The 11,952-nt window shown below is 41.5% G+C and overlaps 1 protein-coding gene across 1 annotated transcript in view; it reads right to left on the reverse strand.

The window, feature by feature from the left end:
- The window catches only part of FAM227A (family with sequence similarity 227 member A), a 109,330-nt gene that overhangs the window by 74,461 nt on the left and 22,917 nt on the right, over positions 1-11,952 (reverse strand). The window contains exons 6-9 of the mRNA XM_024127137.3: positions 11,336-11,482; positions 8,883-8,984; positions 8,282-8,386; positions 6,123-6,246 (exon numbers count right to left, since the gene is read on the reverse strand). Coding sequence (XP_023982905.3) covers positions 6,123-6,246; positions 8,282-8,386; positions 8,883-8,984; positions 11,336-11,482 — 478 coding nt within the window. The remainder of the gene's footprint in view (positions 1-6,122; positions 6,247-8,281; positions 8,387-8,882; positions 8,985-11,335; positions 11,483-11,952) is intronic.

Genomic DNA, 11,952 nt, shown 5'->3' on the forward strand with positions numbered 1-11,952 from the left:
AAGACAAGGCTGCCCATTCTCACCACTATTATTCAACATAGTTTTGGAAGTTTTAGCCACAGCAATCAGAGAAGAAAAAGAAATAGAAGGAATCCAAATCGGAAAAGAAGAAATAAAACTGTCACTGTTTGCACATGACATGATACTACACGTAGAGAATCCTAAAGATGCTACCAGAAAACTACTACAGCTAATCCGTGAATTTGATAAAGTAGCAAGATACAAAATTAATACAAGAAATCTCTTGCATTCCTATAACTAATGATGAAAAATCTGAAAGAGAAATTAAGGAAACACTCCCATTTACCACTGCAACAACAACAACAAAATACCTAGGAATAAACCTACCTAAGGAGACAAAAGACCTGTATGCAGAAAACTATAAGACACTGATGAAAGAAATTAAAGATGATACAAACAGCTAAATAGACATTTCTCCAAAGAAGATATACAGATTGCCAACAAACACATGAAAGGATGCTCAACATCACTAATCATTAGAGAAATGCAAATCAAAACTACAATGAGGTATCACCTCATACCAGGCAGGATGGCCATCATCAAAAAATCTACAAACAATAAATGCTGGAGAGGATGTGGAGAAAAGGGAACCCTCTTGCACTGTTGGTGGGAATGTAAACTGATACAGCCACTATGGAAAACAGTATGGAGGTTCCTTAAAAAACTAAAAATAAAACTACCACATGACCTAGCAATCCCACTACTGGGCACATATCCTGAGAAAACCATAATTCAAAAAGAGTCCTGTACCACAATGTTCACTGCAGCTTTATTTACAATAGCCAGGACATGGAAGCAACCTAAATGTCCATCGACAGATGAATGAATAAAGAAGATGTGGCACATATATACAATGGAATATTACTCAGGCATAAAAAGAAACGAAATTGAGTTATTTGTAGTGAGGTTGATGGACCCAGAGACTGTTATACAGAGTGAAGTAAGTCAGAAAGAGAAAAACAAATACCGTATGCTAACACATATATATGGAATCTAAAAAAAAAAGAAAAGAAAAAAAATGGCTCTGAAGAACCTAGGGGGTCAGGACAGGAATAAAAATGCAGATGTAGAGAATGGACTTGAGGACGTGGGGAGGGGGAAGGGTAAGCTGGGACGAAGTGAGAGAGTGGCATGGACTTATATATACTACCAAATGTAAAATAGATAGCTAGTGGGAAGCAGCTGCATAGCACAGGGAGATCAGCTTGGTGCTCTGTGACCAACTAGAGGGGTGGGATAGGGATGGTGGGAGGGAGATGCAAGAGGGAGGAGATATGGGGATATATGTATATGTATAGCTGATTCACTTTGTTATAAAGCAGAAACTAACACACCATTGTAAAGCAATTATATTCCAATAAAGATGTTAAAAACAAACAAAAACTCCCAACAAAGAAAAACCCGAGTCCAGATGGCTTCACAGATGAATTCTACAAAACTTTTAACTCCAATCCTTCTCAAACTCTTCCAAAAAACTGAAGAGGAGGGAACACTCCCAAACTCTTTTAAGGAGGCCAGCATTATCCTAATGCCAAAGCCAGATAAGAATACTAGAAGAAAAGAAAATTACAGGCCAGTATCCCTGACGGACCTAGGTATGAAAATTCTCAACAAAATAGTAGCAAACATAATTCAACAGCACATTAAAAGGATCATAGGCCATGGTCAAGTGGGATTTATCCCTAGGATGCAAGGACGCTTTGACATACAAAAATCAATTAATGTGATACACCACATTGATAAAATGAAAGATAAAAATCATATGATCATCTCAATAAATGCAGAAAAATATTTGACAAAATTCAACATCTTTTCACAATAAAAATTCTCAACAAGTGGGTACAGAAGGAGCATACCTCAACATAATAAAGCCCACATATGACAAGCCCACAGCTGACATTATACTCAAATGTGAAAGGTTGAAAGATTTTCCTCTAAGATCAAGAACAAGACAAGGGTGGGTTTCCCTGGTGGCGCAGTGGTTAAGAATCCGCCTGCCAATGCAGGGGACATGGGTTCAAGCCCTGGTCCGGGAAGATCCCACATGCCGCAGAGCAACTAAACCCGTGCGCCACAACTACTGAGCCTGCACTCTAGAGCCTGTGAGCCACAACTACTGAGCCCACGTGCCACAACTACTGAAGCTCACACACCTAGAGCCCGTGCTCTGCAAGAAGAGATGCCACTGCAATGAGAAGCCTGCGCAGCCCCCGCTCGCCCCAACTAGAGAAAGCCTGCTCACAGCAACAAAGACCCAACACAGCCAAAAATAAATAAATAAAATAAATAAATTTATTTTTTAAAAAAAGAACAAGACAAGGGTGCCCACTCTCACCACTCATACTCGACACAGTACTATAAGTCCTTGCTGGAGCAATTAGGTAAGAAAAAGAAATAAAAGGTATCCAGATCGGAAAGCAAGAAGTAATACTGTCTCTGTTTGCTGATGACACGATATTATATATAGAAAACCCTAAAGATTCCACGGAAAACTGTTAGAACTAATAAATGAATTCAGTAAAATTCCAGGATATAAAATCAACATAACAAAATCAGTTGTGTTTTTATACACTAATGGTGAATTATCTGAAAAAGAAATAAAGAAAACAGCCCCATTTACAATAACATCAAAAACAATAAAATACTTAGGAGTAAACTTAGAGCCAAGGAATTAAAAGATCTATACACTGAAAATTCTAAGACACTGATGAAAGAAATTGAAGACACAGATAAATGGAAAAATATCCCATGTTCATGGATCAGAAGAACTAATATTGTTAAAATGCACATTCTACCCAAATCATCTATAGATTCAATGTAATGTCTATCAAAATTCCAATGATATTTTTCACAGAAATAGAAAAAAATTCTAAAATTTGTATGGATCCACAAAAGACTCCAAACAGACAAAGCAATCTTTAAAAAGAACAAAGCTGGAGGCACCACACTCCCTGTTTTTAAACTATATTACAGGAACTTCCCTGGTGGCGCAGTGGTTAAGAAGCCGCCTGCCAATGCAGGGGACAGGGGTTTGAGCTCTGGTCCGGGAAGATCCCACATGCTGCGGAGCAGCTAAGCCCGTGAGCCACAACTACTGAGCCCGCATGCCACAACTACGGAAGCTTGTGCACCTAGAGCCCATGCTCCACAACCAGAGAAACCAATGAGAAGCCCGTGGACCGCAACGAAGAGTAGCCCTAGCTCGCTGCACCTAGAGAAAGCCTGCACGCAGCAACGAAGACCCAATGCAGCCAAAAATAAATAAATAAATGTACAAAAATAAATAAATAAACATATTTCAAAGGTATGAAAATCAAAACAATATAGTACTAGCAGAAGAATAGATCAATGAAACAGAATTGAGAGCCCAGAAATAAACCCATGCATATATGATCAATGAATATTTAACAAAGGAGCCAAGAATACTCAATGGGCAAAGGATCGTCTCTTCAATAAATGGTGTTGGGAAAACTGGATACTCATATGCAAAAGAATGAAACTGGACCCCCCCTTACACCATTCACAACTCAAAATGGATTAAGGACTTAAATGGACCTGAAATCATAAAACTCCTAGAATTCAACCCAGGCAAAAAGCTCCCTGACATTGGTCTCGGCAGTGATTTTGGAGGGCATGATACCAAAAGCACAAGAAACAAAAGCAAAAATAAACAAGTGGGACTACATTTAACTAAAAAGCTTCTGCACAGCAAAAGAAACAACAAAATGAAAAGGCAACCTACAGAATGGGAGAAAATATTTGCAAACCATATGTCTAATAAGGGGATAATATTCAAAGTCTGTAAGGAACTTATACAACTCAGTAGCAAAAAAACCCAAACAGTCCAATTAGAAAAAGAGAAAGGATCTGAATAGACATCTTTCCAAAGAAGACATACAAATGACCAACAAGTACATAAAAAGGTGCTCAACATCACTAATCATCAGGGAAATGCAAATCAAAACCAGAATAAGATCATCACCTCTCATCTATTAAAACGGCTATTGTCAAAAAGACAAGAGACGACAAATGCTGGCGAGGTTGTGAGAAAAAAGGAAACTCTTGTGTACTGTTGATAGGAATGCAAGTTGGAACAGCCACTATGGAAGCAGTATAGAAGTTCCTCAAAAAATTAAAAATAGAAGTACCATATGATCCAGGAATCTCACTTCTGGATATACAGCCAAAGGAAATGAAATCACTATCTCAAAGGGATATCTGCACTCTCATGTTCACTGCAGCATTATTCACAATAGCCAAGACCTGGAAACAACCTAACTGTCCACTCACAAATGAATGGGTAAAGAAACTATGGCATATATACACAACAGAACATTATTCAGCAATAAAAAAGAAGGAAATCCTGCTGTTTGTGACAATATGGATGGGCCCTGAGGACATTTTGCTAAGTGAAATAAGTCTCAGAGAGAAAGACAAATACTGTATGATCTCACTTATGTGTGTGTAACCTAAAACAGCCAAGCTCATACAAGCAGAGAGTAGAACAGTGGTTGCCAGGGGCTGGGGGTGGGGAAAATCAGGAGATGTGGGGCAAAGGGTACAAACTTGCAGTTATAGAAGAACAAGTTCCGGGGATGTAATGGACAGCATGGTGACTACAGTTAATAACACTGTATTGTACACTTGAAAGTTGCTCTGAGAGTAAATCTTTTTATTTATTTATTTTTTTTCGTGTATCTATTTTAGTCATTTATTTTTGGCTGTGTTGAGCCTTTGTTGCTGCGCGCAGGATTTCTCTAGTTGCGGCGAGCGGGGGCTTCTCTTGTTGTGGAGCACGGGCTGTAGGTGCATGGGCTTCAGTAATTGTGGCATGCGGGCTCAGTAGCTGTGGTGCACGGGCTTAGCTGCTCTGCGGCATGTGGGATCTTCCTGGACCATGGCTCAAACCCTTGTGCCCTGCATTGGCAGGCAGATTCTTAACCACTGTGCCACCAGGGAGGTCCTGAGAGTAAATCTTAAATGTTCACCATAAAACAACAACAACATGATGGGGATTATGTGAGGTGAAGGATGTGTTAACTCACCTGCTTGTGGTAAAAACTTCATAATATATACGTGTATCAAATTATCATACTGTACACCTTAAACTTCCATAGTGTCCTAGGTCAATTATATCTCAGTAAAGCTGGGGGAAATTTTATTCCCTAGCTGATGAGAGTGACTCACTGCGCCTAGACTGTTTATATAACAACGTAGCTGATGCTAAACACCTGCTTCCCTAGAACTTTGGTACGTGATAGACAGAGGTACCTCCATGAGCAGCCTGCAGTAAAACCCTTGGGCGCTGTTTCTCTAATGGGCTTCTGGACAGAAACGTCACACACATGTTGCTCGTGTTCACTGCAGGGGGATGAGGGGCTCTGTATAACTCCTCATGGGAGGAGGAGGGCTGCACGTGAATTCCTCCAACACTGCCTGTCTTTCCCCTTATGATCTGGCTGTGTACCCTTACTACATCGCAATAATAAATCTTAGCCATAAATACAACTGTATGCTGAGACCTGTGAGTTCTAGCAAATCTCCTAAAGTGGAATTGATCTCGGAGACCCTCAACACAGTAGGAAATGTGAAAGGTGCTTACTTAGCACAGTACCTAGTACACAGGGAACCTCTCAGCTTTCAAGGACCTCAGGGGATGTCTGGGTTGAGATGGGGGATGTGAGGAAGGAGACTGAAAAGTAATTGACAAGCAAACATCAAGCGGGCACTGTGTGTGCTGCAGGGAGAGGGGGATGACAGTTGGGTCAAGTGGGGTCACAGTGGGGGTGGAAGGTGGGATTATCTAGCCAGCACACTGCTTTTGGGTTCCTGGGTCCATCGGCCTACAGCACATTGTTAACTGACAGGGCTGTGCCGAAGCCTGCTCCCTGCCGATGCAGCTGGGGACGAAAGGGGACTAGGAAGGTCTCAGAACTGTTTGAGGGAGGAGGATCATCAGTAGTACTCCTCGGACTCTAATCACACACTTTACTTTCTTTATTGTCAAGGAGAGAAAAGAACAACTGCCTCGATGAAGAGGTGTGGGGCAGAAGACGTGTTTCTAGAATTGCTTTCCCCAGGAGAAAGTAGCCACCTCTCACCTGAAATCCACAGGCTCATCGTGTTACAGATGTCAGACTTGAATTCGTGAGTGTTGAACCAGGACTGAGGGAAGCAGCAGCAGAAGCTGGTGTACAGGGCTTTACTCAGAAGTGATGGCAACCTCTGGGGGGCAAGCAGAGCTCAGGCAATATTCTAGACATTTCCACACCCAGAAAAGAGCCCCTGGCTTCAGAAAGGACCTGTGATAAAAACTCTCTACCTGACACCGTGCTGCCTTCTTGTTCACGAGGGAAGCAATTTCTATCTGCAGCTGCCCCACATCTCGGTGGACCCCTTACCCTACCGGGGGACCACTCCTCAAACACCATGGTGCGCTGGCCAGCAAACCCCCCTCCCCCAGCTCCTCTACATGCGGACTGTGCCTCAGGCCCTTCTACAACCTGGCCAAAGATTAGAGCAGAAGATGACAAAGTACATTTGACATACCCATCTTGCTGTCTCCCAGAGATAATATTAAGTCCTACTTCCTGGTTGTTGTTTTTTTTCCTTTTCTGTGCATAAGTGGTACTGTTGTTGCTTTTTAACTATGGTTAAGGTCAAATTATACATTTATATCTGGCTTTATTAATTTAACATCATATAACATAAATACTTCCCTGGGTTACTCTAAACTCTTTGGGATTTTTTTTTTTCCAGTAGTGACCTTCATAATAGTGTGCTGAGTGACCATATCAAAATTTACTTAAACATTCCACATCTGTGGATATTGTCTTGTTTCTAGGACTTTGCATTACAAATTATACAGAATAATTATATTTACTTATTAAGCTAGCTCAGTGTCTGGCACATATTAAGCAATCAAAAATTTGTTGAATGCATAAAAAAATATGTTGAATGCATAAATGAAAGCAGCTTTTACTATATATTCAAATATGACTTCCAGAAGATGGTATAATAAGAGTAATAATAGCAGCTATTATATATTGGGGGCTTCTCGTGCGCTGGGTGATATGTCAGATGCCTTACAAACATCATCTCATTTAATACTCAGGACAACTCAACGAGAGAGGCATTATTATCCCCATTTTATGGGTGATGAAACTGAGACACAGAAAGCCTAAGCGACTTGTTAAGCAGACACTTAACTAGTATAAGTGCCTTTCAGCCCGTCTGTACCAATTCACTTCCCATTCAGGCTGTCTGAGTGCCATTTCCCTATGTCCTTCATAACACTGGGAATTACACTTTTTAATCTATGCAATCTCGTAGGTTAGGTAAAAAGATGTACCAAAGGATTGTTTCAATTTGTATTTTCAATTATTATTATTTTATTTTTGGGCCACACCATGCAGCATGCAGGATCTTAGCTCCCCGACCAGGGATAGAACCTGCGTCCCCTGCAGCGGAAGCACAGAGTCCTAACCACTGGACCACCAGGGAATTACCTCAATTATTGTCAAAGGTGAACTTTTTCTCCCATTTTTATTTCTTCCCTGGTGAATTTCTGGTTTATGTACTTTGTCCATTGGTCCATTTTTCTTATTGATTTGTAAGACTTCTTTATGTTGTGTGGCATATATGTTACCAGTATTTTTTGCATAGTTTCTCATTTGTCTTTTAACTTTGACTGTAGCAATTTAAATAATTTATATAGTTAAATCAGTCTTCTTCTTATGGTTAATCCCTTGGGGTCATATTTAGAAAGTCCTTCCCCACCCCCAAATCATGTAAATATTCACTTATATTTTCTTCTAGCAACCCTTCTAGTATACATGTACATACACACATATATATTCATAATTTAAAAATCTCATGCTTATCTAAATACTATAGAAATAAATAAAATATAAAAGGAAGCTTCTTATAACCTTATTCCCTGGAGATAATAAGCATTGCTATGAGTTTGGTAAATATTTTTCCAGACTTTCTTTTCTACTCATAGGCACACATACATATACATATAATTTTTCTAACATGGAGTTTTGTTTTTCACTTGAAATACATCACTACATCTTCCCTATCAGTATATATAGATCTACCTTATTTTTGGTAACTACTGCATTACAAGTCAGTATATGAATACATCACAACTTACTAATTACCCCCTTATGGAAAGCACGTTAAGGGCATTAACTTGGCACTAGCAGTGAACAGCTGTCTAATGTGACGTTTTTCCTAAACAGCGATTGATGCTCACTTTTAAGAGAGCCTCTTCGTAGTGGGACCTGGATTCATGAGACAAAAGAAAGGCATAGTGCTGGGCTATCCGGTCGAACAGCTTGCTCTGGACTTCCTTCTTTGGCTACCAGGAATAAAAACGGAGAAGGAATTACTAGAGCCCCTTGTTGAAGCGGCCAAGGACTGGGAATCTTAACTAAGTATTTCTCTCATCTTTAGGAATCTTATTCTCAAGGTATTTAATCTCATATTATTTATGAAATACTACACTGATTTGTTTTATAGGATCTATAAAACACATACAGAGAGGTAGAATGTTGAGGAAAGCACCCAAACTCTGGGCCAGGAGGTCCTGACTTTACTCTCTGCCCTGCCATTGACCAGCCATGTGACACAGACCAGTTCTTAATGCTCTGGGGAGCTGCAGGACGTGGTGCAATGTTTACAGCCCATAGTGTATGGACGAGGCATGGGTGGGGAAGGGATAGGGTGTGACAGATGAGGCTGCCAGGGCAGTCCGTGGAATCAGAAGGGCTTACAACCCATGTTAAAGAGGCTGGGGCTTGTGCCACAGAAAAATAACTTAAGTGAGGGAGAGAAGCCATCGGATTTGCATTTACCTGGTACCTTTCATGAAAGATCCACCAGAAGCTATCCAGCCATATGGCTCTTACAGAAGGAGAAGAGAGAAACTGCTGTAATTCTCTATCTGAACAGAAAGACTTGAAAAGAAACAAAATTCACATGATTATTGCTATTGTTATTGTTTATTTATTTACTTATTTATTCTTTGAAATTTACCTGGAGCCACAGCCAGATTCATAATCATCTCCACTCAAAACCTGCTTTCCCGCCTACGTTCCATGGCTTGTTATTGTCATTAATCACACCACCTCCCCGCCAGTCATCTTTGGAGTCAACACACTTTGGGGTCAACTTAAAAAAAAACAGACACCTAACCTTTCAGTGAGTGCCAACTATTTACCTTGCCAGGTGTTTTTACATGTTCTCATTTAACCCCTACAATAATCATACAAGTCATGTGTTATTTCCATTTCACAGATGAGGAAACTGAGGACTAAACTGATGAAGTCACAGGAATTCCCTGGAGGTCCAGAGGTTAGGACTCTGCGTTTTCACTGTTGAGGGCAGGGTTTGATCCTTGGTGGGGAAACTAAGATCCTGCAAGCCACGCGGCGCGGCCAAAATAAATAAAGATATTGCTGAGTCTCTTGCCCAAAGTAACACAGCCAGCAAGTGGCAGAGCCAGGACCAGAACCCATAACTCTAGGCAGTTGCTCCATGCTGTCATCTGTGTTCATTCAGTAATAATCAGTATCAACAAACATAGATATTATACAGATGCAAATCACTGGACCATGAAATCCTGCTGAGTTAGCAGTAAGCATATGGAGTTCTAAAATTAGAACAGAACTATCAATGAACTCAGAGAGGCAGAAAATTCAGGCTTCATTGTCCTAAACTGGGTCTTGAACCTTCCCTGACTCCAAAGCTGCTACCACAATAATATGTAACATTTGTTGAATGCTTGCCATGTATCAGGCACTGAGCTATGCAGTTCATTCTTTATCTCACTTTATTTTTCATCATCTATCTCTGCGGTTGGTGCTGGATGATGGAACTGTTATCCCCAATTTATAGAAGAGAAAAATGAGGATCGAAAGGTTAGGATTCTTGGCTAAGCTTATACAGCCTGGGAGGCTCAAAAGCAGGCAGCCTGGCTCCAGAGATATGGTAAGGCTGCCTCTCCTCTTACCATTAGGAGGAGCAGAGATCTCTCTCTTGCCCCCATCCTGGATGCAAAGGGAAAGACTCCTTGGCACTCCCTTCAAGCCTGCAGAAGCTGAGGGCATGGTGCATTGATACACAAGCCACCCTAGTTAGCAAGGAGCTCTCTGAGCCCTGCTCTTGGCTTTGTCTTTTCCGCCATTCCTCATGTTTCCTTAGAGAGGGAGTATCGTCAGAGAGGTGGAGAGCACAGACTCTGATACCGCACTGCCTGGATTCTAATCCAGCTCTTAAGCTTATTAGCTGCGTGACCCTGAGCAATGTTAATGAAACTCTCTGTGCTCAATTTCCTCATCTGGGAAATGGAGATGATGATGATGACAGTCCCTACCTCCAGGACTGCTATGAGGGTTAAATGAATGAGTGACACGCACAAAGAGCATACATACTCACTTAGAACAGTGCCAGGCACTTAGGCAACACTTGTTAAGAGTGTGCTAGTTCTTTATTGTTTATTTATTCACACTCCTGCCTCCTTTCAAAAAGATTTCATTTCAGCTCTTCAACAGATATTTATCGAGCACTTAGGTGCCCGGTATGTTGATGGAGAGTCCCTGCCCTGAAGGTGTTCACGGGTAAACAGACATTTGAGAGAATGAATCCCAGGAGGAGGCAAGTAAAAGTTTGGGATGGCCCCCGAGCAGGATGGAAGAGGGTCCTTTTTTTTTTTTTTTTTTTTTTGCGGTACGCGGGCCTCTCACTGCTGTGGCCTCTCCCGTTGCGGAGCACAGCAGGCTCCGGACGCGCAGGCTCAGCGGCCATGGCTCACGGGCCCAGCCGCTCCGCGGCATGTGGGATCTTCCCCAACCGGGGCTGGGATCCTCCCGGACCGGGGCACGAACCCGCGTCCCCTGCATCGGCAGGCGGACTCCCAACCACTGCGCCACCAGGGAAGCCCCTGAAGAGGGTCCTCTTAAAGGCAGGGCACAAATCTGCCTTGGGTTTCCTGGGAGCCAAAGAAAAGCAGGAACCAGCATCAGTTATAAGACTAAAAGCATTCCAGTAGATGCACAGTTTTTCTTGGGATTAAGGTCTAAGGAAAACATTCCCCAGGGGACCTAAAAAATGGGACATTGGGCATTGGGAAACGTGGGCCTGGTGTCTAATCTCAGCTCAGTCACTTGCAAACTGTGTGGCCCTCAGCAACTTAATTGCCACCACTCTTGGTTTCCTGGTGTGTAAAACTGGGACCGCTGTGTCTGCCGCGCAGGTTGGTGTGAGGCTGGCTGGATATCACAGAGGGGCTGCCGCTCTCTTTCCTTACCTTGCCACTAAGGGGGTTTCTCTCAGCCTGGATCACATTGCCCACCATGTCACAGAAGTCCACCCCATTTGGAAGGTTGTTTGGCTTAGAGTCGTCAAACTGTGGATACTGGTACAGCTCTGCCAGCATATTTTTGTCTGCTGTTTTCTGAAGAAAAAAGCAGAATACGAAAATGGGGTCCATCATTTTGACAGTTTAAAACAATACAGTATCTGCTTCTTTTTATCATGGAGACAATATAACAACCTTATAGACAGAGTGCGTTATAGAGTGCGTTCATGATCCCAGCACCCCTTACCAAACACCTATATACATTATTTCCACTTTCCCTTTCTGACTTTGAGCACATGTATACAAATATGTATGTTATTTCAATCATTTTAGAATACGTATATGTACACACACACTTTTATGTCCTGCTTTATCCACTTAACTTTAGAATTTTCACATTGTTATACTGTCTTCAGATTTATCATTTAAAATAATATATCTTGTTAACAAGATTGCTTTAATTTATTTTTCTTTTTTTTTTCTTTTTTTTTTTTTTTTTTTTTTTTTTTTTTTTTTTTTTTTTTTTGCTGTACGCGGGCCTCTCACTGTTGTGGCCTCTCCCGTTG

The sequence above is a fragment of the Physeter macrocephalus genome, chromosome 6 (genome assembly GCF_002837175.3).
Source record: "Physeter macrocephalus isolate SW-GA chromosome 6, ASM283717v5, whole genome shotgun sequence".
NCBI classification, from domain to species: Eukaryota; Metazoa; Chordata; class Mammalia; order Artiodactyla; family Physeteridae; genus Physeter; species Physeter macrocephalus.